This window comes from Cygnus olor, chromosome 28 (genome assembly GCF_009769625.2).
Source record: "Cygnus olor isolate bCygOlo1 chromosome 28, bCygOlo1.pri.v2, whole genome shotgun sequence".
In the NCBI taxonomy this organism is placed as follows: Eukaryota; Metazoa; Chordata; class Aves; order Anseriformes; family Anatidae; genus Cygnus; species Cygnus olor.
The window spans coordinates 2,810,484-2,836,133 of record NC_049196.1 but is presented as its reverse complement, the minus strand read 5'-3'; the positions used below and the strand labels follow the sequence as shown (position 1 = coordinate 2,836,133).

The 25,650-nt window shown below is 72.4% G+C and overlaps 4 protein-coding genes across 10 annotated transcripts; 1 reads left to right on the top strand and 3 right to left on the bottom strand.

Moving 5' to 3' along the window:
- Positions 1 to 715: 715 nt before the first annotated feature.
- DCST1 (DC-STAMP domain containing 1) lies at positions 716 to 4,965 on the bottom strand. Of its 2 annotated transcripts, none has more exons than XM_040539298.1 (16): positions 4,474 to 4,965; positions 4,270 to 4,395; positions 4,121 to 4,195; positions 3,905 to 4,033; positions 3,683 to 3,822; positions 3,431 to 3,608; positions 3,158 to 3,301; positions 2,874 to 2,995; positions 2,622 to 2,779; positions 2,332 to 2,431; positions 2,123 to 2,218; positions 1,918 to 2,044; positions 1,659 to 1,775; positions 1,397 to 1,539; positions 1,189 to 1,302; positions 716 to 1,007 (listed from the first exon to the last, which is right to left on the bottom strand). In XM_040539298.1, exons 1-16 carry the CDS (start codon positions 4,604 to 4,606, stop codon positions 759 to 761), a joined length of 2,151 nt encoding a protein of 716 aa, XP_040395232.1. In that variant the 5' UTR covers positions 4,607 to 4,965; the 3' UTR covers positions 716 to 758. The 2 variants fall into 2 exon arrangements, with proteins under 2 accessions (XP_040395232.1, XP_040395233.1); XM_040539299.1 differs by having other exon boundaries at positions 2,126 to 2,218.
- DCST2 (DC-STAMP domain containing 2) lies at positions 4,480 to 8,536 on the top strand. 2 transcript variants are annotated; one of them, XM_040539296.1, is made up of 15 exons: positions 4,480 to 4,970; positions 5,052 to 5,222; positions 5,351 to 5,452; positions 5,575 to 5,769; positions 5,875 to 5,940; positions 6,056 to 6,269; positions 6,345 to 6,502; positions 6,596 to 6,760; positions 6,875 to 7,042; positions 7,141 to 7,241; positions 7,318 to 7,448; positions 7,557 to 7,672; positions 7,755 to 7,848; positions 7,948 to 8,205; positions 8,286 to 8,536. In XM_040539296.1, the coding sequence occupies exons 1-15, from the start codon at positions 4,661 to 4,663 to the stop codon at positions 8,383 to 8,385; spliced, it is 2,349 nt and encodes a 782-aa protein (XP_040395230.1). In that variant the 5' UTR covers positions 4,480 to 4,660; the 3' UTR covers positions 8,386 to 8,536. The 2 variants fall into 2 exon arrangements, with proteins under 2 accessions (XP_040395230.1, XP_040395231.1); XM_040539297.1 differs by lacking the exon at positions 5,052 to 5,222.
- On the bottom strand, positions 7,729 to 17,013 carry LOC121061023. Its single transcript, XM_040539309.1, has 2 exons — positions 14,199 to 17,013; positions 7,729 to 7,738 (listed from the first exon to the last, which is right to left on the bottom strand). The coding sequence occupies exon 1, from the start codon at positions 16,883 to 16,885 to the stop codon at positions 15,872 to 15,874; it is 1,014 nt and encodes a 337-aa protein (XP_040395243.1). The 5' UTR covers positions 16,886 to 17,013; the 3' UTR covers positions 7,729 to 7,738; positions 14,199 to 15,871.
- On the bottom strand, positions 10,425 to 25,629 carry ZBTB7B (zinc finger and BTB domain containing 7B). Of its 5 annotated transcripts, none has more exons than XM_040539301.1 (3): positions 25,496 to 25,629; positions 11,410 to 12,422; positions 10,425 to 10,898 (listed from the first exon to the last, which is right to left on the bottom strand). In XM_040539301.1, the coding sequence occupies exons 2-3, from the start codon at positions 12,411 to 12,413 to the stop codon at positions 10,454 to 10,456; spliced, it is 1,449 nt and encodes a 482-aa protein (XP_040395235.1). In that variant the 5' UTR covers positions 12,414 to 12,422; positions 25,496 to 25,629; the 3' UTR covers positions 10,425 to 10,453. The 5 variants fall into 5 exon arrangements, with proteins under 5 accessions (XP_040395235.1, XP_040395238.1, XP_040395239.1 ...); XM_040539304.1 differs by lacking the exon at positions 25,496 to 25,629 and adding an exon at positions 23,437 to 23,495; XM_040539305.1 differs by lacking the exon at positions 25,496 to 25,629 and adding an exon at positions 20,676 to 22,668.
- Positions 25,630 to 25,650: the final 21 nt, after the last annotated feature.

Sequence of the window (25,650 nt, the reverse complement as noted above, 5' to 3'; positions counted from 1 at the left end):
CCGGGGAGCCCGGTGTCGCTGCCCGGTGTTCCGGAGAGCCCCCAGCTTTCGGTGCTGGTGCACAGCAGGGTCCCCGCCTGCAGCATCCCGTGGGCTGGGACCCCCAGCTTCATCACCTCATACAGCTGAGGCCCCCACCTTCATCACCCTGTACACTGGAGACCCTTAACTTCAATACCCCATACTCTGGAGACCCCCACCTTCATCAGCCCGTACAGCTGAGGCCCCCACCTTCATCACCCCGTACACTGGAGACCCCCACCTTCATCACCCCATACAGCTGAAGCCCCCACCTTCATCACCCTGTACAGTGGAGTCCCTCAGTTTCATCACCCCATACACTGGAGACCCCCACCTTCATCACCTCACACACTGTGGACCCCCACTTTCACCATCCCATGCACCGGAGCTCCCTGCCTTCATCACCCCATACCCTGGAGACCCTCAACTTCAATACCCCATACACTGGAGACCCCCACCTTCATCACCCTGTACAGTGGAGACCCTCAGCTTCACCACCCCATACACCGGAGACCCCCACCCTTTACCACCCCATGCACTGTGGACTCCTGACCGCACCATCCCATACACCAGAGCCCCCCACCTTTGTCACCCTGCGCAACGGAGACCCCGACTTTCACCACCCCCTGCACCATGGCCCCCCACCCTCAGAGCACGTCACCCCACAGACCCCCACCTCACCACTCGCCTCGGGGTGGGGGTAACACACAGCATTTATTGCAGGGTGCCGGGCTCCCTCAGGCCGCGTACCCCTCCTGCTCCTCGCTGCTGTCCTCGGAGAGGCCGTGGTCGCCGGGGGTGCAGGCGGGGCACACACGGCCCACGTCCCTCCAGCAGGGCCTGCAGTACGAGGCGCCGCAGGCAGGCGAGGGACAGGCCTGGTGGTCCCGGGAGGACTCGGGCTCCCCGCACACCGTGCACGGCCGGCGCACCCAGCGGTGCAGTCGCGGCCAGCGCCGACAGCACCACTCCAGCAGGGACGTCCCCTGCAGCAGGGATGGGGACACGTGGGGCTCCAGCTGCCCTGTGGGGAGGACTGGCCACCCCATGGGGCAAATAGGATGGACCTGGGGAGCGGGGGACACCCTGGGCTGCCCATCCTGGCGTAGGCAGGGGGGGCCCGGCTCCCTGGTGCGGTGCCAGCCCCGCGTCCCCGTCCCCGCTCACCAGGGCTGGGTAGCGGCGTGCCCGCCGGGCGATGCGCTTCCTCTGCAGGCGGACAAAGCACTGCCGCTGCCGGAGCAGCTTGTTGTAGAGGTAGAGCACGCGGCTCTTCTCCCGCTGCGCGGGGCACAGGTTGTGAGCACCCCCAAAAAAATGGAGTCCCTGGGGATGAGCGGGGTCCAGGGTTCTGGAGTCAGGTGCCACCGCTCACCTTGGGGAAGTAGAAGGCGGCGATGGCGCGGCGCAGGCGGTACATGTAGACCTGGAGCAGGCAGAGCAGCACCAGCACGGCCAGGGGCAGGCAGCTGTCCATGTACTGCTGCCGCGTCATGCCCCGGGGCTGCGGCAGGCAGGCTGGGGACGAGGCGGTGGCGCTGAGCAGCTCTCATGGGCAGGAGCAGCCAGGCCAGGGAGCCTAGGGGGGCTCCCATCCCCGCCCCATCTCCAGGGACAAATCCCCAGGGGGCCCTCACCGAAGTTGGACGTCTCCAGCTCCGTGTCGGAGGAGGTGTTCAGGGACCCGATGGTGCTCCGCAGGAGCCGAGCCATCAGGGACGTGCCCGTCACGTGCACGGACAAGTGGTGGCTGCCTGCAGGGGAACGGGGGCACGTGGGGGCTGCACGGCAGGGCTGGGGGCTGGGGAGGCAGGCGGGGGGGGGGGGGGTGCAGGTTTTGCCATGGGGCTGTGGGGCTGGGAGCTGCCCCCCGGGCGCTGCGGGACCGGGCCTCACTGCGGAAGGAGTACTGCACGAAGGAGTGCTGGTGGATGATGCTCAGCATGGTGTAGAGCGTGTGGTCCAGGCCCCAGGCGAGGAGCAGCAGGAGCAGGGGCGGGATGCACTCCAGCAGCTCCAGCACCTGCGGGGAGCGGGGTCCTCCACAACCTGCCCCCAGTCCCCCAACCCCACTCCCCCAGCCCCCCCCCCAGCCCCTCACCACGCTCTGCAGCTCGCGGGGCTGCATGGCCAGGCGGCACGGAAAGATCACGGCGGGGATCTCTGCCCGCCGCAGCGGCAGCAGCGTCCGCTTGTTCTGGGAGAGGGGAGAGCAGGGGGGCTCGGTACAGCCCTGGGGGGCGTGGGAGGACCAGGGGGTGGCAGGGACCCCTGGGGGGGGGGGACCCCCTGCCCCATCTTCCACCTCACCTGCTTTTTGCGGCGGGCGTCGATCTGGCGGAAATAGGTGGTGATGTAGAGGTTGTCAAAGCAGATGTCCTGGCAGTACTTCTTGGTGTAGGAGAACGCCCTGGGAAGAGAGGGGGTCCCAAAGGAGGCAGGGGACAGCTGAACCCCCCCCCAGCACCTTCTTTGTGTTCACAACCCACCGTACCTGTCCTTAAAGGAGGTTCCCATCCCTCCGCGCCCTGCGGCTAGCACGGCCGGAGCCCTCCCAGCCCCCCAGCCCCAGGGCTCAGCCAGCCCAGCCCACGGCTCACGAGATGAAGACGAGGAGGAAGGTGAAGGAGAGCAGCAGGCGGAAGAAGGAGACGGCCTGGCCCAGGCGGGCGCTGTGCTGCCGGATCTGTGAGGTCACCTCCTCCACGATCTGCTCCCCGGACACGTTGATGCCCACCAGCATCTCGTGGTGCTCCTCCTGCAGCGGGGGGGGGGGGGGGGGGGGGCGGAGCGTGGGGCCAGGCACAATCCTGCCCCGGCCCCAGCACCGGGTGGATGGGGTGGGCGCCCACCTGGAAGACCACTTTGGCGCTGAAGTGCTGGCTGAGGTTGTTGACGGAGTTGTTCAGCATGTCGTACATCTGCCCAAAGTTGCCCTCGACGGGGATCCTGTCCCAGCACCAGCTGTGCATGACTGGGGGGACACGGAGGGGACAGCGCTGACATCAGCGGGGGATCCCCCAGGCACCTCCCTGGCACGGGCTGGGGCTCATGTCCAAGGGGTCTGGCGAAGGGGGCTGAGCTCCCGGAGCAGCTCCCCCGTGGGAGGCCGGGGCTGGGCCCCCACATCACCCACCCTTGACGATGTGGCAAAGGAACTTGAACTTCATGGGCAAGCAGAGAAGGTGGCTGATGAGGGGCACGACGATAAGCGCCATGCAAGCCTTGTGCTTCGTGTTGAACCAGTCCCGGCACCGCTGCATGGCCTGGTCCACCACATCTGGGGGGCAGATGTGGGGGGCTCAGCTCAGAGCACAGCTCCCCTGCGCCCCAACCCTTGCTCGCTTGCAGCCGTGAACCATCCAGGGCTTGTGGGGATGAGCACCGGGCTCCGCTGTGCCCCACTCACACGTGCAGCGCAGTTTGGTTTTCATTTCGTACAGCTTCTGGGTGCTGAGCGTGGCCTGGGAGTCCGTGCGCTCGCCCTGCTTCAGGTCGTACCCCTCCTCGCTGGCCACCTCCTCGTTGAGCCCCACGAAGGCACGCGAGATGTTCTGCGTCTCGGCGTTCAGCCTCTGCCCACTCCGCTGCAAGAGGGGGGGAGCGGCTCGGACCCGCACCCCCCGGCCCCCTCCCGCCGCCCCCCGCCCCGCAGCCTCACCACCATGTCCTCCATCACCATGCGCAGCGGGACCGTGGACACCCGCCAGAGGTGGCGGCTGTGGTTGACCTGCAGCTCCGTCACGCAGCCCACCGCGCGGATCACCTCATCCAGGTTGTGCCACACGTTGGCCACGGGCCCTGGCGCAGGCAGGGCTGGCTCAGACACAACCCACCCCCAAACCCGGGGACCCCGCGAGGGCAGGGGTTGGGGGGTCCCTACCATTGTAGATAGCAGCAAGGACGAAGGAGAGGACGAAGACCCGTCCCTCCTTGCCCAGGAACTTGGGGGCCACCAGCAGGCTGGCGCAGCGGACGTGCGGGGACGTGGCCCAGCCCAGCACAGTCACCCCTGCGGGGAGCAGAGAGCTGTCCCCACGGCCCCACGGGGGACCAACGGCTCCCGTACTCCCGTGCCTCCCCCCACCTCCATCCTCACCTGCCAGCCCGCACGTCAGCTGCACCTTGCGTGTCTCCGTGAGGTTCATGGGGACAATGAGGAGCTGGCAGAGCCCTGAAACACCCGCACAGTGCCCTGAGTCCCCGGTGCCAACAGCCCCTCTGTGCCCTGCACTGGGACATGCTCACCAAGGCCGAGGAGGCTCCCGATGCTGGCGCCAAGGAAGAACTTGGTGCCGCGGTGCTGGTCTGGCCGGCTCCAGAGGAACTGGCTGCACGAGGTGGGCAGCAGCGTGACCACTGCTCGCTTCAGGGCTGGGTGGGGAGGGAAGCATCAGCCCTGCCCTCGCCCGCGTCCCGTGGGGCCAGGAGCCGGGCAGGAGAGGCCCTCACTCGTGTTGGGTGGCTTCTGCCTCCATTGTGCCTCCGTGCCAGCCATGCTCTCCAGCTCCGTGGCTCGGTGCTCGTCCCAGCGATGGGCGGGTGCTCCCGTGGAACCGGTGCATTGTGAGCCGCCCACTGCCATTCCACCGGCAGCATCGGGTGTAGGAACTGCACCGGGAGCCTCAGAGACTCAAGCATGGAGCCAGTCTTGGGGCTGAAGAGGCTCCGGGGCTGGGCAAAGAGGGCCTGGGGCAGGCAGCCCCGGCACAAGCGCTGGCTGGAGGAGAAGAGCAAGGTGTGGGAGGTGGCGCGCAGCACCGCCGGCTTCGTGCTGGGCATGGCCCTGGCCAGCCTGTACGGGGCCCTGGTCCTGCTGGCACAGAGCGGCAACGTCTGGTACTGCCTGGTCACCACCATCAGCCTGGGCACGGCGCTGGGGCTGGGCATGGCTTTCTCCACCAAGGTGCGCGTCTCCGTGCTGCTCACGCTGCCCCACATCTTCACCAGTAAGCAGCCGGGGTCCCGCAGCGGGGGGCACGGGAGGTGCTGGCCCCCCTCAGAGCCCCAGGGTCACCCTGTCCCCGCAGGGGAGGGCAAGATGCTGCTGCTGCTGCTGGCGCTGGGCATGGCTGTGCAGGGGCCCTGCACCAACATCCTGCACAACTTCTCCCGGGCCGCTGAGTCCCTGTCGTGTGGTGCTGAGCTCGCCCTCAACCAGACGGCCGAGAGGCTGCAACGTGCCCGGGAGCCACTGCTGAGTAAGATGGGGGGGGGGATTGGGGGAGTGGGGGGGCTCTCCCCGGGGTGTGGGAGCAGATGGGCAGTGCTGGCTGGTCCCGGGCTGCCCACGCCCTGCGGGGTGCGCTCAGGGCCCTGCTCTCTGCAGACGTGCTGGCCAAAATCAAGGACATTGCCCAGAAAGCCAAGGTGGTGGGCGACCGCGTCCGCAAGTTCTTCCGCTCCATCATGGACTCCGTGAGCCACGTCGGTGCGTGGGGGCTCCCGGGCTGCCCCCAGACTCATCACCCCGTGTCGGGCCCGTCCTTGCCCCCACCGTCCCCATCCCCGAGCCCCCGTTCCCCGTCCCCATTGCCCTCTCCCTGCCCACAGCCCGAGCCCTGCGCAACGTGTGGCGCTGGCTGGCCAACGTGGGCGAGCTGTGCAACCAGGAGCTGGGCACGCCGTACCGCCGCTGCCTGCGCCTCTTCGAGGAGGCCAAGGACAACTGTGAGCGCGCCCTCTCCTTCCTCTTCTTCCTCTGCTACATCATCATCACCTTCAGGCCGCTCTGCGGCCTGGCCAACGGTGCGTGCGCCCCCCCGGCACCTCTGCGGCGAGGGGGGGCACAGTGGGGCAGAGCCACAACCGCTGCCTGCGCCCCCACCCTGGCAAAGCCTGCCCTTTCCACAGCTGGCCTCCTCTTCTGCATCATCCCCCAGTACATCCAGTCCTTCCTCAAGAAGACGATCGCAGCCCGTGAGCATCCTGGCACCGCCGGGGGACTGGGGGCCCCCCTCTGCCCCCCATTTCCCCTTTCCTGGCTCTCTCGCCCCGACCCCCAGCACTGCCCCGCTCCTTGCCACCCCTGCAGCCCTCAGCAGAGCGCTGGACCGCGTGCGCAGGGAGTTCGAGTTCAACATCTCGGCTGTGCACCACTTCGACGTCAGCCTCAACTCCAGCAAGACCCTGGGTGATGTGGCCCTGGACATCATGGAGGGCGTGAGCCAGCGCCTGGAGCCCACCCGCCAGGTCGTGGGGCTCTTCGCATACGCCTCCTCCTGCGCCATCCTCTACCTGTATCTGAAGTGAGGGTGCTGGGGCTCTGCTCCGGGGCTCGGGGAGCCCAGCGAGCCATGCCCAGAACCCCACACCCTCCCCAGGGCGCTGCGGTACCGCCACCAGTACCTGCGGGATGACACCTTTGACAATGTCTACATCACGCAGCGCTTCATGGAAATGGATGTGCGGCGAGCAGAGCAGGGCAAACCCACTGTGCTGCCCCTGAACTTCTGGGAGAGCGGCCGTTACATCCACCCCGGTGAGCCCTGCGGTGGGGAGGGTCCCCCTGTGCCAGGGAGCCGGGGGGGGTCCCGGCATGGCGCAGCCTCACGGTGCTCCCGTGCCCGCACAGGGATGCCGTGGCTCTCGCAGCAGGAGCGGCGCCGCTACGGGCTGGAGCTGGCAGGGGTCCTGCGGCACGTGCTGCTGGGGCTGAGCCTCGTGCTGGCCGACTACAGCCTCTTCTGGCTGCTCGACCTGGTGCGGCACCAGATGCAGGGCGAGATCGTTGCGAGGGGTGAGCGGGCATCCCTGGCCTGAGCCCTTCCCTGCCCCCCCCCCCTTTCTGCTTCGCTGGCTCGGGGATGAGGTTTTGGGGTCCTGCCGTGCCCCTGACTCAGCCACCCTGCAGCCCCGGCGATGCTGGCCGTCAGCGTGAGTGGGACAGGCTACACCAGCGAGATCTTCCAGGACCTGGTCTCTGCCTTCGACGTGCTGCAGCGGGGCAACGTCTCGGTGCTCTCCCAGCGGTGCCTCCTGCAGCCTGTGGAGCCCGACTACAGCGCCTACATCAGCATGGGTGAAAGACGGGGCGGGCAGGGGGTGCCTGCACCCCATGCAAGGTGGATGGAGGTGGGGGGGGGGTCACCACGGCATGATCCCATCCCTTCTTTGCAGGCATCCTGTACGGCATCTGCCTCTTCATTGCCATCTTCGGCAACCATGTGGGACGCCTGCGGCGGGTGGTGTGTGCCGCTTACTACCCGGCTCGTGAGCAGGTGAGAAGCCCCCACTAAGGCACCAACCCCCCCCAGCAACCGCTCGCCCTCACCCTCCTGTCGCCTTCGTGCCCAGGAGCGGACGTCCTTCCTCTACAACAGCATCCTGGCGCGGCGGGCAGGGCTGGTGCATGCCCTGCGCCAGGCGGCGAGGCTGCACTCGGCGGATGCTGGGCACGGCAATCTGCTCCTCTTCCTCACCTCCAGGCAAGCGTCTCCGTTATGCGCCTCGCTGGGCATCGCTGAAGGTCGGTGCCAACCCCCGGGGGTGGCTTTGCCCTGTCCCTGCTGAGTTGTCCCCGTTCCTTCCTGCAGGGTGCCTGCCTTTGGCCGGCTGCTTCGGCTCCTGGGCATCCAGCAGAAACACTGCCTGGCCTGCGGGATGGCGGAGCAGAAGGACTTCATCGCGTGCATCACACCCAGCTGCAAAGGTGGGCAGTGGGAGGAGAGGCAGGAACGCGCCCCCCCCCCCACACACACACACCTATCCCACCCTGCTTTATGTCCCTCCAGGGCTGTACTGCAGCGAGTGCCACCAAGCCCTGAACAACGTCTGCTCCATCTGCATGGGTCCCCTGAGCTACAAGGACATGGGGGATGAGGAGATGTGAGCAGGCTGGGGGGGGTACACAGGGGGTGGCACGGAGCTGGGGACATCCCGTGGGCTTGTGGGATGGGGGGGGCTTCCCATGCCCTCTCCCCACAGGGACTCCAGCGACGAGGAGACGGTGGGGCTGTGGCTGGGAGCGCTGCGGACGCTGCGGGGCCACGAGCAGGAGCAGCGCCGGGAGCAAGGGCGGCTGCTGAGGCAGCGCATCCAGGAGGTGGCAGGGGGCTGGGGGGGAGCCCGCCGCTTGCCCCCTGAGATGTTGGCCCAGCTGCGAGCCCAGCTGAAGGAGGAGACGAGCGAGGAGAGCGATGGGGACAGCTACGGGGTGCCTGGTGAGGACAGCTCCTTCTCCAGGTGAGGACTGGGAGGGGCGGCCTTGGGGACATGGGGGTGCGGGTCCCTGATGCTGTTCTGCCCCCACCATCCCCTCCCAGCCTTGATTTCAGCTACCAGGAGCAGCCCGAGGGCAGCGGCAGTGAGCTGGAGGAGGTGAGGGTCCTGCAGCCACCCAGCAGCAAGGGCAGGGCCGGGTGACGGCAGGACGGTGCCGCGCAGACGGCTCGGTGGCCGCAGGGACACGGCGCAAGGCTCTGGGGATGTGGCCAAAGCCCCAGCAATGCAGTGGAAGCTGTGAGCTGCTGGGGCAGATGGGGAGGGGTTGGTGAATAAAGCACCCGGTCTTCAAGCCACCAACATCCTCGTGCCCTGAGCTGGCATCTGGCATCGCTGCAGTGGCCCCGTCCTCCCCCCTCATTGCACCCCCAGCTCCAAACCCCAGCCCTGCGCTGCCCCCAGCCCTGCTGTAACCCTGTCCCCACCCCTCACGGTGCCCCCAGCCCCGTCCCCATGGTGCCCCCAGCCCCATCCCTGTCCCAACCTTATTGTGCCCCCTCCTCCATCCCGGTGGCTCTCCCACCTCTGTCCCCGTGATGTCCCCAGCTGCACGGTGCCCCTGTCCCCATGCTATTCCCAACCCCATCACGCCTCCACCTCCATCCCAGCGGTGCCTCCTGCCCCCTCTGTGTCCCCCCAGTGTCCCCAGCCCTATCGTGGCTCCATCTCCATCCCTGCAGTGAACCCAGCCCCATCACCGTGATGTCCCCAGCTCCATCACCGTGATGTCCCCAGCCCCACCATGCCCCCAACTCCAGCCCCGTGGTGTCCCCAACGCTGTGCAGAGCTGTACTGGTGGCGCTGGAGGGGGCTGGACAGACAGACAGATGGGGCGCACGGGATCCCTGCTTCTCTGTTTATTATCAAGCAGCCTTCGTTTAAAAAACAAACAAACAAACAAACAAACAACAAAAAGACGCGACCCGGCGGCGCGGGGGCGCGGCCGCCCGCGGATTATTTCATTTGGTTTCTTACACCAGAGAGGTTCAAGTAGCCGAAGATTTCAAGTTCACCATAAGGCACTTTAAAGCCATGACAGGAGCCAACCCCCCCCCCCGTCCCCATCACCCCTCCCGTCACCCCATGGCAAGGGACAGACACGCAGAGGCCAGGCAGCGCTGGCGGGCAGCAGCGGAGGGGCCGGGAGGGGTGGCTGGAGGTGGGGGGGGGGGGAATATATTACATCATCTTTTTAAATATAGATAAAACTCTTATTTTAGGCAAATAGTGCCGGTCCCCTGCCCCCCGGTCGTGCCGGGGGGGTCTGCGCCCTGGGGGCATGTGCAAAGGGCAGAGGGGTGACCGCGGGGGCCCGGCCACCCCGGGGAAGGGGTCCCACAGGGCCGGGGCGGCGCGGGGGGGGGGGGGGGGGCGGGGGGGGGCCGGGGGGGGCTCACCCGGAATAGTGCAACCAGAGAAAGCAGCCGGGAGTGCAGGGGCGAGGGGGCTCGCCGGGGAGGGGGGGGCTGCTCGGGCCGGGGGCCTGCGGGGGTGGGCTTGGGGGGGGGCTCCGGGGACAAGCTATGTACAGCGCGGGCCGAGCGGGCGGGGAGACCCCCCCCGGCCGGCGCCGCGGAGGGTGGGGGGGGCCGCCAGGGGGCGCCCCCCCCCCCCGCCGGCCGGGTCCCGCCCCCGGCCGCGCTCCCGGTTACCGGGAACGGAGGGGGGCGGCCCCGGGGGAGGGCGGGGCGGCCCCTCCCGGCCCGGGGCCGGTCCCTTCCCAGCGGCTCCGGCGTCCCGGGAACGGCGGCGGGGGCGCCCCGGGAAGTCGGGGTTCGGGGGGGGGGGCGGCGGCGGCGGGGGCGCCCCGGGCCGGAGGGGGGCGGCGACGAGGGGGCCCCCCCCGCCCCATTGTGCAAATCCGCCAGAGGGGGAGTTTCCCCCTTTTGCATAATTCAGAACAAACCGTGACGGGAAAAACAGGAACAGAAACCCCGTCGGGAGGCGCGGCGGGGCGCGGCGGCGGCGGGGCAGCGCGCCCGGGGCTGCCCGGGGGACCCAGGCGGGCCGGCGCCGCGCCTCCCCCCCCGCCCCCCCCCCCCCCGCCCGGCGGGCCGGGCCCGGCCCGGCTCGGCTCGGCTCGCTACGGCCCGGCCCGGCTCGGCTCGGCTCGCTACGGCCCGGCCCGGCTCGGCTCGGCCCGAAGCGGCCCGGCTCGGCTCGGCCCGCCGCCCCCCGGCGCGCTCCGTCGGGGCGGCGGCGGCGGCTCCTACGCCGTCTCCACGGGCACGGCGCCGTCCGGCTGCGGCCCTTCCTCGGGCTCCGGCTCGGGCTCGGGCTCGGGCTCGGGCTCTTCCTCCTCCTCGTCGGGCCTCGCCGGACCCCAGTAATGGGCGAGGGAGAGGCGCAGCCCGTCCAGGCGCCCGTTGGAGAGGTCGAGCCCCGGGGGCCCGGCGGGCGGCGGCGGGGGCTCGTCGCGGCGGCGGCGGCGCGTCCGCACCTCCAGGCAGTTCTGGCCCTTGAGGTGCCGCTGGAGGTGGTCGTCCTTGGCGAAGGCCTTGTGGCAGACGTTGCACTCGTAGGGCCGGGCGCCCGTGTGCAGGTGCATGTGGTTCTTCAGGTCGTAGCTGTGCAGGAAGCGGGCGCTGCAGTGCTGGCAGGAGTAGGGCCGCTCGCCCGTGTGCTTGCGCATGTGGATCTTCAGCTTGTCGTTCCTGGGGGCGGGGGGGGAGATGTCAGCAGGGTGGCCGGCACCCCGAGGCAGCGGCTGCTGGGATGACAGCGCACAGCCCTGGCAGGGATGCGCTGCGGGGACAGCGGGGGCACCCTGGGACAGGGATATGCTGCGGGGACAGCAGGGACATCCATGGGACAGGGATGTGCCAGGGGACAGCAGGGGCACCCCTGGGACAGGGATGTGCGAGGGGGTGGCACAGGCATCCCCAGAGTGAGGATGGGCTTGGGGGCAGCACGGGCATCCCAGCAGAGTGCACGGGACACGCGGGGTCGGGCTGCTCTGGTAGGGCAGGGGACCACATCCCTGCTGCCTGGCTGGGGCGCAGGGAGACCAAAGCCCCCCCAGGCAGGCATGCATCCCAGGGGAAATGTGTCCCTGGGACGCTGCGGGGACACCAGCAGCCACACGGGCTGGAAGAGGACGTGTCACAGGGTACCCCAGGGACCCCCGAGGCAGGGCAGGGAGGGGGCCAGGCCGGCAGCACTCACCGTGTGAAGCGGACCCCGCAGACCTGGCAGGCGAAGGGCTTCTCGCCCGTGTGCGTGCGCATGTGGCGGGGCAGCTTGCCCGCACCGTGGATGACCTTGTGGCAGACGGGGCACTCCTGGGGCATCTGCGAGCGGCGCTTGCGCACCAGCTTGTCGGGCGTATCCAGCCCGGGCGCCAGCGACTCGTGGTGCAGCGAGCTCAGGTACGCCATGAGGTCGGGGTCGATGGCGTCCTCATCGGAGCCGGCCTCCTCGGGGGACAGGGGCGGCTGGTAGGGGAAGGGGAAAGGGTGCGGGGGCAGCTCCTCCTCCTCGGGCATCTCGTAGCTCTCGTAGGTCTGGACCAGGCCCTCAGGCAGGGGGGGCAGCGGGGGCGAGGGCGGCTGGGGAGGTGGCAGGGGGCTGTCGTACCCCTCGGCCTCGGCGGGCAGCTCCTCGGTGTGGTTGTTGAGCCGGGAGCCACGGGCTTGCAGGAACTTGCGGGTCTTCTTGCTGCGGCGGGCAACGGGGCGGGCGGGTGGCAGGGTGGGCACCTCTTCCTCGGGGAGGGTGGCGAAGGCCTCCAGGTAGCGGCGAGCCCGCTCGCAGTCGCCATCATCGGGGCCGGGCGCCTCCAGCCCGCTGCCCTGTAGGATTTCCACGCAAGCAGCGATCACGCACGGTATTTCCAGCAGCTGGGCAGCCTGCAGCACCTCGCCCATGTTGGCGCTGCTGATGGTGAGCGTGGCCGTGTAGGCAAATTCCAGCAGCGCGCCCAGTGCCTCCGGCCCCACAAAGTCCAGCTCGCAGACCTCCTGGCCCGGCCCCTGCCCCGCAAACAGCTTCTTGAAGTAGCGGCTGCAGGCAGCCAGCACGGCCCGGTGCGTGCGGTACTCCAGCCCCTGCGTCTTGATGGTGACGTCGCAGAGCACCCCGAGCTGCCGCTGCTCGTTCAGGCTGCTCAGCAGCTCGCTGCTGTGCTCGGGGAAGGGGATGCCAATGAGGTCGTCCTCCGGGCTCGCCATCGTCCTCACCTGCGGGAAGCAGAAGCCAAGGAGGCTCAGCACTGGGCAGCGCCCTTGGGTGCTCGGAGCCGTGGGGTGCTGACGGCGCAGAGGGCTGACGGGAGGCGGGGGGAAGATGGCGCTCAGAGGAAACTTTGTGGCTGAAGTGTCAGCTCTGCTGCAGAGCCGGGGGGGCAAGGAAACCCCCTGCTCTTGAGGAACGTGCTGGGGGCAGGGTGCCCCCAACAGTGGGGTGCTTGGGGCTGGAGGGGCGTACGGCTCAGCACCGCCGCCGCCGGGGCCTTGGATTTGGGTTGGATGCTGAACCTTCCCCGCCACGTTGAGGCAGCCGTGCCGCGGGGGCTGCCCTCGCCCCCCGCTGCGAGGTCGGCTGGTGGCGGGCCCCCCGCCGCAGCCCCCCGCGCTTCCTCTGCCGCCAGCACCCAGCCGCCCGCGCCGCCCCCCGCGCGACCACAGCAAAGGGGGAAATCTCGGTGCGGTGCCTTTGAACGGTGCCGAGGCGCGGCGCTTCCTGCGCCAGCCCACCCCCCGCGGCCCCCAGCCCGGCCGGGCGCAGCCGCCGGCTCCCGGCACCCCGTCCTGGGAACGTGGGCCTCGCCGGCGGCGGGCGCGGGTGGGCGGGCGAGTGCCGGGAAGAGGGCCCCGAGGGCCGGGGGCCGCCCCGCAGAGCCCAGCCGGGCTGGGAACACGGGCCACGCTTCCTGCCACGGCAGATTAGGATCAGCACAAGCGCCGGTTCCTGCCCCCGCTCCCAGTGGGGGCCCAGCCCCCTCCCTCCCCCTTTGCCCCAGCCCGGGGCCGCTCCTCGCCCAGCCAAGCCCTGCCTGCGTGAGCAGGGCCTTTCCCACGCTGCAACTGGCAGGGCTTTACGTCAACGCAGCCATAAACCCAGCACCGAGGCCTTCCTGGGCCTGCGGCACCGCGGGGCAGGCTGTGCCCGGCACAGGGGCACCGCCACCACCGGGTCCCCACGGAGCAGCAAGGAGGGGACGTGCAGGCACCCAACGCAGAGCAGCACCCATGGCCGCGGCCAGCTGCCGGGGCTGGCGCTCAGAGGGCGATGGACCCGTGGGATGAGGGAGCCCTGTTGCTATCCCCAGCCCTGGGCATGGGACGGTGGCTGCAGGAGCTCTGGAGCTGTTGCCTGGACGTGGCCCCGGTGCTCAGCCACCAGCAACGCTGTCCCAGCCCTCTGCGGTTGCTCGGTGGCACCGGGGCGAGGGGTCTGTCTGGTGGCTGCGACCCTTGGTAAAGGCAATGCCAAGAGCATGGCATCGCCGTGCCCGCACACCCGGCGGTGCTGTGCCACGCCATGCCAAGCGCAGCCACGGCTGTCGGCGCCGCACATGGCACTGCCGGACAGCGCCAAGCCGTGCCCGTCCCCAGCGCACCATGCCGAGCCGTGCCACACCAAGCTGCTCCGAACCGAACCCTGCCGCGCCGGGACGGCCGTGCCAAGCCGCGCGGTGCCGTCGGCGGGCGCGGGGGACGTGCCCCCTCTTGCCCGCCGAGGGGCGGCGCGGCCGGCGGGCCCCCGGCGCAGGGGCCCATCCCCACGCCGGCCGCTCCCTGCGCTTGGGCGCCCGCCAGCTGGGGCTGCCTCGGCAGGCGGCTGGGAACGGCCCCGGAGCAACCGGCTGCGGAGCCGCCCCAGCCGCTGCCGAGCAGGCCCGACCGGCAGGGCAGGCGGCAGCCGCCCCTGAAACTGGGAGCCGGGCAGTGCCGACCGCCCGGGACGCCGGCGCCACCAAAATCCTGTGCCCCCCCCCCCCCCCCCGATCCTACCCGTGCCCACCGCCGCGCGCCCTGCGCCGCTCCCCAGGTCCCCACTGCCCGCCGGGGTGGGCGCGAGCGGATTAGGGGCGATTAAGCCATCAGGGCGCTGGGAGCCAACAGGCAGTGACAGCCCCCGATGAGATTAGGTAGGATTAGCAGCAGGGGGAGGATTATGGGAGGTGAGCACCCTGTGCCGGGGCTCGGGTGGCCCTTGGGTGGGGGGACAGGGACACTGTGTCCATCGAGCGCTGCCTGCAGCACCTCAGGGCTGGCACAGGCAGGCTGAGCACCGGCTGTCCTGGGACAGGTGGCACTCGCTGCTGCTAGACACGCTGGCAGGACAGACGGATGGGAGCAAAGCAGGGCAGGAAACACTGGCGGAGCGAGGCAGCCCACTCATGCCCTCCTTCGCCCGTCACTCGCTGCATTCCCTGGACAAACATGATGGCAGCAGGAGGCACCCGCTGCCCCAGGGTCCCCACGTGCCCTCCAGCACCCCCAGCCCCTTGAGACATCCGGGCACGACGCGCTCGTACGGCTCTTCCTGTTTGCAGGGCCGGGGCTGGCACCACTGGCACGCTCCCCTTTGGGGTGCTGCTTCACCACGGGCCCTTTGCAGCACCCGCAGCCCCAGCTGCACCGCGGGGGGCTCCGAAGCCCACACACGGCCTCCGTTCACGCATCCCTCCGGCAGCCTCGCCGTGCCGCAGGGTGCACGCGGGAACCCAAGCCCAAGCTCCCCGTCCGCGGGAGCAGCCCGGGTGCTGCAGAGCTCCCCGCGGCCTCGGGCAGAGGCACAGCTCGGAGGCCGGGGCGAAGGAGCCGGGACCCCCGGGAGCGGCCGCTGGGGCCGGATGCCTGCAGACGTGCGACCCGCGCTGGGGCAGGGCGGGGGCGAAGAGGTGGCAGGAGGGGGATTTTCCATCGCACCAAACCGCCCGTTACTGCTTCTTCCCCGACACCCCCCCCCCCCCCGCGCATCCTCCCCACTGGAGCGAAGTCACATGCTGAGCGGGTGCCATTGAGGAGATCGCAGCGGCGATAAGGAAATGGGGGGGGGGCAAGGTGTGAGGGAGCCAGAGCCGCCCCCAGCCCCCCCTGCACGGCAGGGTCCCCCGGCCGGTGCGGGGGGACGATGCAGCAGGGTGCAGCCAGCTGGGGAAGGGGCTGGCAGCATTGCCCGTGCCCCCACCTAGCCAGCACTTTCTCGGTTACGTCAATGCCCGCAGCCGGGCCCGTTTTACCCTCCGCAGCTGCACAGGGCCGGGGAAAAGGGGGGGGGTTGCTCCCCGCGCCGAGCCGGCTCCCGTGCCCGGGGCATGCTGCAGCAGGAACAATGGCTCCCGGGTCACCCTGACATCCCAGCCGCTGCCGGCCCCGCGGCACCTGGCAGCCAGCACCCACCCGGCGCAGGAACCGGCTGCGTCCCCCGCTGCAGAACCTTGCCAGCACCCCGCACACAGCCACGGGGCCAGCCTGCACCGAGCTCGGGGCCTGGGGACCGGGGTGGAAGCGGGGACCCCGGGGCCTCTGCCTGCTCCCTGCCGTGGGCAGGAGGATGAGGGGCTGGGGGTCCCGGGGTACGCGGCTCCGGCTCCGGGCTGCTCCTGGGTGCTGCTGCTCTCATTAACGAGAGTTGAAACGCTGTCGAGGGACTTCACAGCCGCACCGGGGAGAATGAGTCACCCAGGAAGGTGAACGCAGCACCAGGCAGCGCATCGGGCCCCGGCCCCTCGCCCCAGAGGGGCCCCTCGCCCTTTGGGAGGTGGGAAGGGGACCCAGGTGGCCGGGCGTCCCCCCACCCACCCATCACCCTGCCCAAAGCCTGCAGGGAGCAGCGGCGGCCCAGGCGCCCACACCGTGGGGCATGAGGGGTGGCATGGCTGCGGGATGGGGGCTGCACAGCCCCGCTGCCATCTGCAATGAAGGGAGTGGGTCAGGGTCCGGCCGGGCTGGTGGTCCCCGAAGGGGCACGCACCAGAGGTGCGGCTGGGGGTCCCGATGCCAAAGGGGAGCCCGGACGTGGGCTGGGGAAGCGGTCCCGCTCTTTGAAAGAAGAAAACAGCGAGCACACAAGAAAGGAAATGGTTTGAAGAGACAAGAGAACAAACAGAACCCACCCGCCCTGTACTGGGGGGGGGGGGGGTGAGCCCCGTAGCGGCCGCCCCACCAGCAGCCCCCCAGCCCCCTGCGCACCCCCCCAGCTCCTCCCGGCCCACAGTGACACCCGGAGAGCTCCTGGTCCCCGCGAGTGGCAAGTGCCCCGCGGTCACAGCCGCGCACCCAGAGCCCAGCCATCGGCACCGGAGCGCCTGAGCATCGTGGCCCAAGTCTGCCTCTGTGCGCACCCAGGACCGGGGCCGGGCTCCAGGCACAGGCAGCCCCGCCATGGCGGCACGGCCGGCCTGGTGGCATCGCCACCGCTGATCCCAGCGCCTGCAGTGGGGACCAGCAGCTGGGAGCCCACTCCATCCCCCTGCCCGCGGGCCCCAGCCTGGCAGCACAGCCCCATCCTGCTGCCAAAGCCTTCCCCGCTGCCCATGCCAGGCAGAGGCACGCCCGGCACCGCTGCTATGGGGCGCGGGTCCCGCTCTGCCAGGCGGGGACACCGAGGTGACCCGCACCTCGCCACCCATCCCATCCCTCCCCATCCCAGCGGCAGCGAGGGCGGTGCAGGGCTCGGTTGACGCCAGCATCCCGCCGGCCGGCCCGGCAGCCTCCCAACCGGTGCCCCGGTGCCCTCCCCACACCCGGCTGTGCCAGGGCCCTGCCGGCTCCCCAAGGGCCACTCAGCACCGTCTCCGCCGTGGCCGGCGGCGGGTGGGCGCACGGCTCACCTGGCGCGTGTCCCCGCGTGGCTCGGCGCTCCGCCGCCGTTGGGTCCACGGCCCGCGAGCGGCAGGGAGGGGAAGGCAGGGTGCTGTGTGAACTTGGCCCCGCTCCCCGCTGCACTTCAGCGCGGATCCCACCTCAAAAGGAGTTGACGCCCACACCCCGGGTCACGCACCTCCCAGCCCCGCTTCCCAGAACACACACAGCATTAACCCTTCTGCAACCGGCACCGCGGCCGGGGCGCCAACCCGGAACCGGGCAGGGGGCAGCCCCGGCACCCTCCCGCCGGAGGAAATTCCCAGCGGCGCTGGGACCGTGCGCCCCGCACCGCGGGCATCCCCTCCCCGCCGCACCGGCCCCCCGCGCCGAGGCGTCGGACGGGCCCTCGCCCTCCCGCCGCCCCGGGGCAGGGCGCTGGGTGCTCGCCACTGGCCGCTGCCGGCCCTGGCCAAGCCAGGAGGGCGCCTGCGCTCGGCGGGAGCGGGGCTGCCACCGCAGGGCTGGGCTCGGTGCGGCGTGCCATGGCCTGCCCCGGAGCCGCCCCCCATCCCTGCACATGCACGTCCCGCTCTGCCCCCAAAGGCAGCCCCGACACCGCCGCGCCGCCCCGGGTCCTGCCGTGCCGCAGCCTGACAAAGGCGGGTGGCACGGGGAGCCCGGCCGCCAGCATCCTGGCACAAAGGGCTGCGCACGCCGCGACCTGGGGAAGGGGCTTGTGGATGGCCCCAGGCACCCGCCGTCGCTTGGTCTCCTCCGCAACCCAGGCAGGGGCACCCACAGGGCTCAGCTCCCCGCTGCCCGGCCCCACACCCCCTGCTCAGCCCCCTGCTCCGCTGCCTGGGGCAGGCTTAGGGTTCTCGCAATGCCCCCATAATTACACCCTCTGCGTCCCCGGCTAAACAGCAATTAGCAGCCCAAGGAGAGCTCCCCACACCCCACCGCCAGCACCCAGCATCCGCCCCGGCCGCCCACACCAGCTCAGCACCCGGCCAGGGCCGTGCCAGGGGCTGCTCCCCCCCCGAGCCTGGCTGAGGCCACGGGCGGCCGTGCCAGCGCCCGGGAGCCGTGCTGGCCATGGCACGAGGCCTGGCAGAAAGGGGAAGAGCGCTGCGCCGGCGCGGCCGCCCCAGCCGTCAGGGAGGGGGCCTCTGGCCCCAGCAACGTTCTCGGAAAGAGCCGAGCCGTGTTGTGCAAGAGCCCGACCACACGGGCGGGCAGCAGGCGTGCAGAGGGGCAGCAGCCACGCCAGCATCTCGCCTTCGCGGGCACCGTGCGCCAGGCAGGGTGCAGCCGTGCCGCGGATCGGGCAGGCCCCCGCTGCTCGCGGCGCCGGCAGCCTCCCCCAGCACGCCACGATGCTCGGGGCTGGCAGGACATGGCAGTGGGCACAGCCTCACGCCAGCAGCCCCGGGAGGGAGGGAGCGTGGCACCTGCCTGCCAACCCTCCGCCTGCCCTTTGCTCCCCATAAAGGAGGGGAATGGCGCCAGCCCCCCCTGGCCCAGGTGTGCCAGGTGCTAAGGGCGGGAGATAAGGTGGGCGAGGCGGGCAGGGAGGGGCACGGCATGGGCACGCAGCCCTGACTCAGGGTTCCCGCTGGTGGCCAGGCCCCGCTGGGGGTGACTCACCGCGGCCCCCCCACCCTGGGGGTGTTGCAACCTCCCACACGCCATCGCCAGTCCCACAGGGCCGCTCTCCCCAGCTGGGGGGCACGGGGGGTGCCCACCCGCGGAGCGCTCGGTCCACCCAGTGGGCAAGGGGCTATTGAAGAAGCCGGGTGCTGGCCTTCGGGAACGATGGACTGACCCTCATCCGTCCTCACCGTGGCTGGTGCCACCAGTGATGGCACTGGCTGGGGATGCCCAAACCCCCATTCCCCATGGGATAGGGACAGGGCATGTCCTGGGCCAGGCCTGGCTCCAGCACAGCACCAGTCCCTGTCCCCGAGGCAGGACGGACATCCAGCCACAGCACCCCAGTGGGCATCCCCACCTCTCCCACTCCACACCCCAAAACGTGGGGCCCTGACCTGCTGGGACACACGGCCCCACTGCCACCTGTGCGTCCAGCAGTGGATGGGACAGGGGTGGCTGAGGGCGTGGAGCCTCTGTGGATCACCCTGGAGCTCCCCGCTCTGAGCGTGGCTGTCCTGGGACGTCCCAAGGGCAGGGGAGAGGCCACGCGAGGCCGGACGCTTCGGCTGTCCCCAGCTGCACCCTGCCGGGGTGGCACGAGGAGCGGGGCCACGCGGAGGCAGGAGCAGGCAGAAGGAAGGAAGCAAGGAAGGAAGGGGTTGCCGAAACGGAGCTTGAGGGGGGAACAGGAAGGAAATGGTCAACAGCAAACACTGCATCGGATCGCCCCAGCGCAGAGTGAAACCCACCCACGGGCGTCTGCCAGGGCAGGGAAGGGTTGGGGCCGAGGTTTGCGCTTGCCCAGGGTGAGCAGCGCTCGAACGGCTCCGAACGGGACCTTCGGTACCCAGGCCAGCGCCGAGAGGGGCCCAGCAGAGGCGGGCAGCCCCGTTGTGGTCCGGATCCCACAGCCCAGCCTGCTCCATGGGGCGGCTGCCCCCACCCTGCCCAGAGCCCCCACGGGCAGCAGCAAGCCCCAAGCACCCCCCCAGGAGCCCCACTGTGGCTACCGAGAGCCGGGGGCAGCAGGACTAGATTCCGCCAGCCTTACAGCGTGGGACAGCCGGCGCTGGGGAGAGCAGGGCCAGGCGGCTCCGCTCCCGCTCGCCCCACAGCACGCAGACAGTCACGGGAGCCCCTTGGAGGGCAGCCAGACCCCCAGGTCCTGCTGCACCGTGTGGCCCTGGGGGGGTGCCACGGGCTGGTGACATCTCCTCCCCCCACGCGGGACCCTGTCCTCACGGCACCCCGGGAACCAAGTGACGCCAGCACCACGGAACCGGTGCAGGATGGGCTCCAGTGCTCCATCCCAGCACCGGGACGAGCCTGGTCACCATGGGGTCACCCAGCAAGGACAGTGCCAGCCCGCAGCCCCCCCTTAAACCCCCCGAAATAGCCCAGCTTCCGCCCCCACGGCAGCTGCCTGCCTCCAGCTCCCCACTGCCCACGGATGATCCTGGGGGAGGGAGGGAGCGGGCGGCCCTAATCCCCCCCGAGCCCACTTAGCGCTGCCAGCGAGGCTGAGCCCGATGCAGCCCCCCCAGCCCGCACAGCACCGACAGCGAGACCCCCGGCCAGGCCCCCCTACCTCAGGGGGCACGACAGACCCTGACCTGTGCCTGCGATGGAGCGGAGCTGGGGCAGCGGGACACGGAGGCAGGCCGCCGCACGTGGGGCTGTCCCCACGCTGTCCCCAGCCCTGCAGCAACCCAGCCGGGATGCCCCCACCAAGCCAGCTCGCTCCCGGGTGGCCCCAGAGGAACGGGAATCCCCTTCCCCTCCCCATCTCAGCCCCCGGAGCAGAACATCTTCCTGCCCATCCTCACCACAGCCCCCAGCACTGCTGGGGGGAACCCGGCGCAGGGACAGCCGGGGACAGCACCACAGCAGAACGGCCAAGGCATCGCCGTGCTCCTGCGCAAGCCCAGCTGCGCTCCCCAGCCCACTGGCACCCAGGGTGGGCAGCACCCAGTGCCTGCGCCAGCAGGGACCCAGCGCCCCGCGGCAGGACCCCGTACTCACCGCTGCCTCCAGCCGCTGCCCATGGGGCCTGGGGACACGGCGGGGACAGCCAGGGCAGAGCGGAGCACGCAGCGCAGCCGAGCCTGCCGGGAGAGGCCAGCGCTCGCCTGACCTACTTCTCCTTCCGCATCACCTGCTTTCATTTTCCCTCACCACGGCTCGGTCCCCCCGCCCACCCACAGCCCCGCCAAGTCACGCCAGCGGCTCCCCAGGGGCACGGGGCGCCGGGGCCCGCGGCTCCCCAGGGCTCTGGCGTGCACGCGGCCGGGTCGCCCGCACCCGGGGCACAGAGCGCGGCGGGGCCCTGGGCGCGCTGAAGGTCACTGGCCGCAGCTGGGGACAGCTCCAGCAGCAGGCACGGCCGCCTCCCCCACCGCCCGCGCGGCCACCCGAGCGTCACCTCCCTGGCACGAAGCGAGTTCGACGGGTCTCAGCCCAGCCCCTCGCCGGGTCCTCCGGCCGCCCTGGGGCTCGCCGGGGTGTGGACACGCAGCTCCCGGGGCATGTCGGGGGACGCCAGCGCTGCCTCGGGGATCCGGGCGGGTGCGGAGAAGGGAGCCCGGCTCCCATCCCCGGCACCCCGCTGGCTCCTGCACTGGGGTTACTATGGCAAGGCCGCAGCACGGGGGGAGCGTGCGCGCTCCCGGGGGCTCCCGCGAGCAGCCAGCATGCTGCCAGGAGAGATTTCTCTGTGGTTTCATCATCCACCGCCCGCCCCGAAGGAGAAGTTCCTGCTCCACGCACGGGGCAGCAGCCACCCCCCCCAGGGCCAGAGCGCAGGGGCTGCCCCGCACCCCCAGCTGCGCCCACTGCCCTCCCCCTGCACGCTCGGGGCCTTCGCACTCGTGCCACGTGTGCACAGAGGGTGCTCAGCAGCAGCTGGCAGAGCTGCACTTCCACAGCCTCGGGCTTGGCGCTGACGGGGGGGGGGGGGGGGGGGCGGGGGTTGTCCCTGCACGGGTGGCTCTGAGCCTCCCCAGGATGCAGCCACCGATGTCCCCCACCCGCCCGTCACCGCCCCCTGCCCCAGCCTGGCAGGACCCAGCCTCACCCGCCGCGTGCGTCCCCCTCCCCAGCACAGGCACCCCGGCCTGAGCAGCCCCTTCTCTCCACGCCAAGCCCCCAGACCACCGTGGCAGCACTGCAGCCCAGTCCCGCTGCCCCACACCCCTCCCCTGCCCCACAGCTTCCCCTTCTCCAGGCTCCAAGTTCAAGTTCCTGAGCCCAACCCCTCCCTCCACGCCCGGCCCCAGCATCACCACCACGGCCTCAAACCCTCGGGCCGGCCCGCACACCTCTGCTGGTACCGCCAGCATGCAACCCCTGCCCCGAACACGCGGCTGGGAGCCGTGCCGGGGAGAGCCGCCGGCCCAGCTCCGGCAGGGGAAACTGAGGCACGGCAAAACTCACCCCAAAGCACAGGATCCAGCCGGGGAAGTGGGCACCCAGACCTCCGGTCTCGCCACTGGGAGGGAACGCAGATGCCCGGCCACCAGCCCACGCCAAGCCCAGCCCCGCGTCCCCTCGCCCAGCGCGAGCAGCCCCCGGTCAAGGGCAGCCTCAGCCCAAGACGGCAGCCCTCGTCTGGCGCGGGCCGGGGCGGCCGCGGCGGGAGGGTAAATACCGCACCCCGCCCCTGGACAAACACCAGGCTGGGGGCAGCCAGCCCGGGTGGGAACAATTACAGCAGGGCTGGGTGCGCGCGGGGCAGAGTCCACCGGTCCCAACGCTCGGCGGGTGCCGCGGGGCGGCCGGGCGGGGTGGGCACCCCCCCCGCAGACCCGCGGCTGCGGCGGGACGAAGGGAACCGTGGCCAGGGCCCCATTTCGCCCCCGGCAGGGGCAGCAGCGCCCTTTCTCCATCACGAAGGCGGGTGCCGCGGCTGCCAGCTCGCCAGGCCCAGGCAGGTCCCCGGCAGGCCCCGCAGCACCGCACGGTGTGCCAGGACACGGGGACACCGCGTGCCGTGCTACGGCTGACCCCAGCCCCCCGGGGTGACGGGAGAGCAGCGGGGGCTCCGAGCAGCCCCCTTGCCCGCGCACCCGGGGACGTGGCTGAGGGGCTCGGCCAGCAGCCGGGGGGGCGGCCCAGCCGCTGGGGGGCCGGGAAGGGCCGTGGCACGGCCGCAGGCGGGGGCTGAGCACCCGGAGCGCTCCCCCCGCCGAGCTCCGGTGCGGGGAACCGGGGCCGCGGCCGGAGGCCTGGCAGGCGGCGGGGACCTGCCCTTGTCACCGGCTTCCCGCACTCCTCGCTCCGGGGAATTCCCCCGGTGCCGGGCCCGGTGCGCGCAGGGAGCGAGCGCCCGGTGCGTGCAGCCCACGCGTGCCCGGCCTTAGCCGCCCCCCCCCCCGCGTCCCGTCCCCCCCCCCCGCCTCGCGCCTGGCACCCGGCCCGGCGACGTGTCCACGTCCGGCGGCCCCAGCGCGGAGCCGCGGCGGGCGGGCGGCCGGGCACGGCGGGGCCGGCGGCGGCGGCTCCCGGGCTCGCCGCTCCCGGCGCTCACCCGGAGCGGAGCCGCCGGGCACCGGGGCTCGCGGCGGCCGCACCTGCCCGCGCACCTGCGGCGGAGCGAGAGGCACCGGCAGCCCCGCGCGGGGCCGGAGCGGGGCCGGCCCGAGCCGCGCCACTCACCGGGGCCGGGCTGCGGGCGGGAGCCGGGCGGTCCTCCGGTGCGAGCCGTCGGTCGGGTCGGTCCGTGCGCTCCGTCCGTCCGCCCGCGCCCGCGCCCCCGCCGCCGCTCACCTGCGCGCCCCGCGCTCACCTGCGCGCCCCGCCCCGCCGCCGCCGCCGCGCCCGAGCTGCGGCCGGTCCCGGGGCCGCGGCCCCGCCTCCGCCTTCACCTGCCGCCGCCGGCCCCGCCCGCCCCCCCCCCGCCCGGCCGCCGCCGCCGGGCACCAGGAAGCGCCCGCCCCGGGCCGGTCATTGGGCGGCGCGCCGCGCTCCCGGGCTGCCATTGGCGGGGGGGGCCGCCCCTCAGCCCCGGCACACCCCCGGGAGGGCGGGGGCCCTGCGGGCGGCGGCGCGGCCCCCCCCCCGGGGGCGGCGGGGGGGGCTGGGGGGGGGTGCGGGCGGCGGAGCCGCGGCCGCGGCCGGGGCCGGCCCCGGGGAGCGGGGGGAGGAAGAGCTGAGTCAGAGGCGCAGGGAGGCGGCGCGGCCGGGGGGGGGGGGCGGTTAACGGGGCCGCGCTCGGACGGCCCCGGGGCCGCCCCGCCGCCCCCCGGTGGAGGGAGCCCGGCACGGCCCGGCCGCGCCTCGGCCGGTGCCAGGCGCCGAGCGCGCTCCGCCCGTTTGCGGCCGGGCCCGCCCCGTTCCGCCCGGACGCGCCCCGCTCGGGCCCCGGCTGCACCGGGAGGAGCGGCGAGGGGGGGGGGGGCGGCGTCGAGCGCAAACGGGGAGCGGGGCGCGCAGGGGGGCGGCGGAGAACGGGGACCGGAGAACCGGAGGACGGGGGGGGGGGGCCGGCGCGGCGGGGCGGCCCCCCCCGGCTGCCGGTGCGGGCAGGGAAGGGCGCGGCGGCGGCGCCCCCCCCCTCCCGGAGCGGCCCCTCCGCAGGTGCCTGGGCGGGGGCCCCGCACAACCTGTTTGGCCGCCGCCGGTCCCCGGGAGGCAGCAGCGGCAGCGGCCCGGCCCGGCCCCGCGCTCACCTCGCTTCACCCCGGCCCCCCCCCCCCCCCCCCTCACCCCCCCCCCACCCCCCCACCCCGGAGCGCTCCTGACTCAGAGCCCGGCCGCGGCCGCTGCCCGGCGCTGGTGGAAAGTGTGAGCCGCCGCCGCCGGGGGCTGCCAAGGCAAACACCGCCCCGCGCAGACGTTATGTCAGCGGGGCGGGCGGGCCGCGCCGGGGGGCACCGCTCCAGCGCCGGGGCCGCCCCCCGCCCCGCAGCGCTCCCGGCCGGGCCCCGCAGCCCCCGGGGCCGCCGCCGCCTCCCGCGGCCCCACCTCTCCCCGCCCCCCCCCCCCCCCCCCCCCCGCCTCGACCGGCCCCGCCTCTGCCGCCGGTACCGGGCACCTGCCGCCGCCGCCCGCGCTGCTGTGCCCGGGCCGCGGAGCTGCGGCTCCCCCCACGTCCGCCGTGCCCGTCCGTTTGTCCGTCCGTCCACCTGCCTCGCCTCCGCCCGCCCGCCCGCGCACCTCTGTCACCTCCCGTCGCCTGCGGGCAGCCCGGCCGCGGCAAGCAGCGCCTCCGGCCGTCCGCCCGTCCATCCGCCCGGCCGCCCCACCGGAGCCGGCCCGGGGCCGCAGACCCCGCTCGGGGCTCCCGCGGGGGCGGCCGAGGGGGAACCCCGCAGAAAATCCCCTCCGCGCCTCCTGCCGCCGAAAGCCGCTCCCAGCCCCGCGGCGCCGACTCGCAGCGGCCTCGGCCCGGCCGCCCACCGGCCCGAAACCGGCCTCCCACGGCCCCGCCGCCTGCCGCTCCCCGCAGCCCCGGCGGACACCGGAGCCCCCCCTCCCCCGGGGAGCCCCCCCCTCGTCCCCCGGGGAGCCCCCCCTCGTCCTCCGGGAGCCCCCCGAGCCCCGCCACAGATGGCGGGGGGGGGGGATGGATCCGGGCCCCCGGCGCCGTCCCCAGCCCCCGGTACCGACGCTGCCTCGCCCGCTCCCCGGGCCGGGCCCCGCCGCTGCCCTCCCGGCACCCGCGGCCGCAGCCCCCGCCCCGACGGCCCCGCCGCTATTTTTAGCCGCCTCCGCTCTATTTTGGTGCCCGCCGTTGCGCTGCCGGTGCCGGCGGCGGAGCCCTCGGTTCCCGCGGCTGCGCCCCCCCTCCCCCTCTCCCCCCCCCCCCCCCCCGCCCCGGCCCCGACGGCGCGGTGCGCGCTCACCTCCTCCCCGCCGGGACGCGGCCGGACCGGGGCGCGGGCGGGGCCGGGGGGGGGCCGCGGAGCCGCCAGGCCCCGTCTAAGCCGGGCCGGCAGCGTGGCAGGAAGGACCGGGCGGTCATCGCGGCCCGGCCCGGCCGCCTGCAGAGGGCACTGCC

What these genes read in the sequence shown, in the direction of transcription:
- DCST1 (XM_040539298.1), bottom strand. Translation starts at nt 4,606, where the DNA reads ATGGCAGTGGGCGGCTCACAATGCACCGGTTCCACGGGAGCACCCGCC. An exon ending in GCGCCAAAGTGGTCTTCCAG is followed by an intron (nt 2,780 to 2,873) that starts GTGGGCGCCCAC and finishes CCCCCGCTGCAG; the next exon opens with GAGGAGCACCACGAGATGCT. An exon ending in CGTGCAGTACTCCTTCCGCA is followed by an intron (nt 1,776 to 1,917) that starts GTGAGGCCCGGT and finishes GTTCCCCTGCAG; the next exon opens with GCAGCCACCACTTGTCCGTG.
- ZBTB7B (XM_040539301.1), bottom strand. Translation starts at nt 12,413, where the DNA reads ATGGCGAGCCCGGAGGACGACCTCATTGGCATCCCCTTCCCCGAGCAC. An exon ending in TGCGGGGTCCGCTTCACACG is followed by an intron (nt 10,899 to 11,409) that starts GTGAGTGCTGCC and finishes CCCCGCCCCCAG; the next exon opens with GAACGACAAGCTGAAGATCC.
- DCST2 (XM_040539296.1), top strand. Translation starts at nt 4,661, where the DNA reads ATGGAGCCAGTCTTGGGGCTGAAGAGGCTCCGGGGCTGGGCAAAGAGG. An exon ending in ATCCTCTACCTGTATCTGAA is followed by an intron (nt 6,270 to 6,344) that starts GTGAGGGTGCTG and finishes CACCCTCCCCAG; the next exon opens with GGCGCTGCGGTACCGCCACC. An exon ending in GAGGACAGCTCCTTCTCCAG is followed by an intron (nt 8,206 to 8,285) that starts GTGAGGACTGGG and finishes ATCCCCTCCCAG; the next exon opens with CCTTGATTTCAGCTACCAGG.
- LOC121061023 (XM_040539309.1), bottom strand. Translation starts at nt 16,885, where the DNA reads ATGCTGGCGTCAACCGAGCCCTGCACCGCCCTCGCTGCCGCTGGGATG.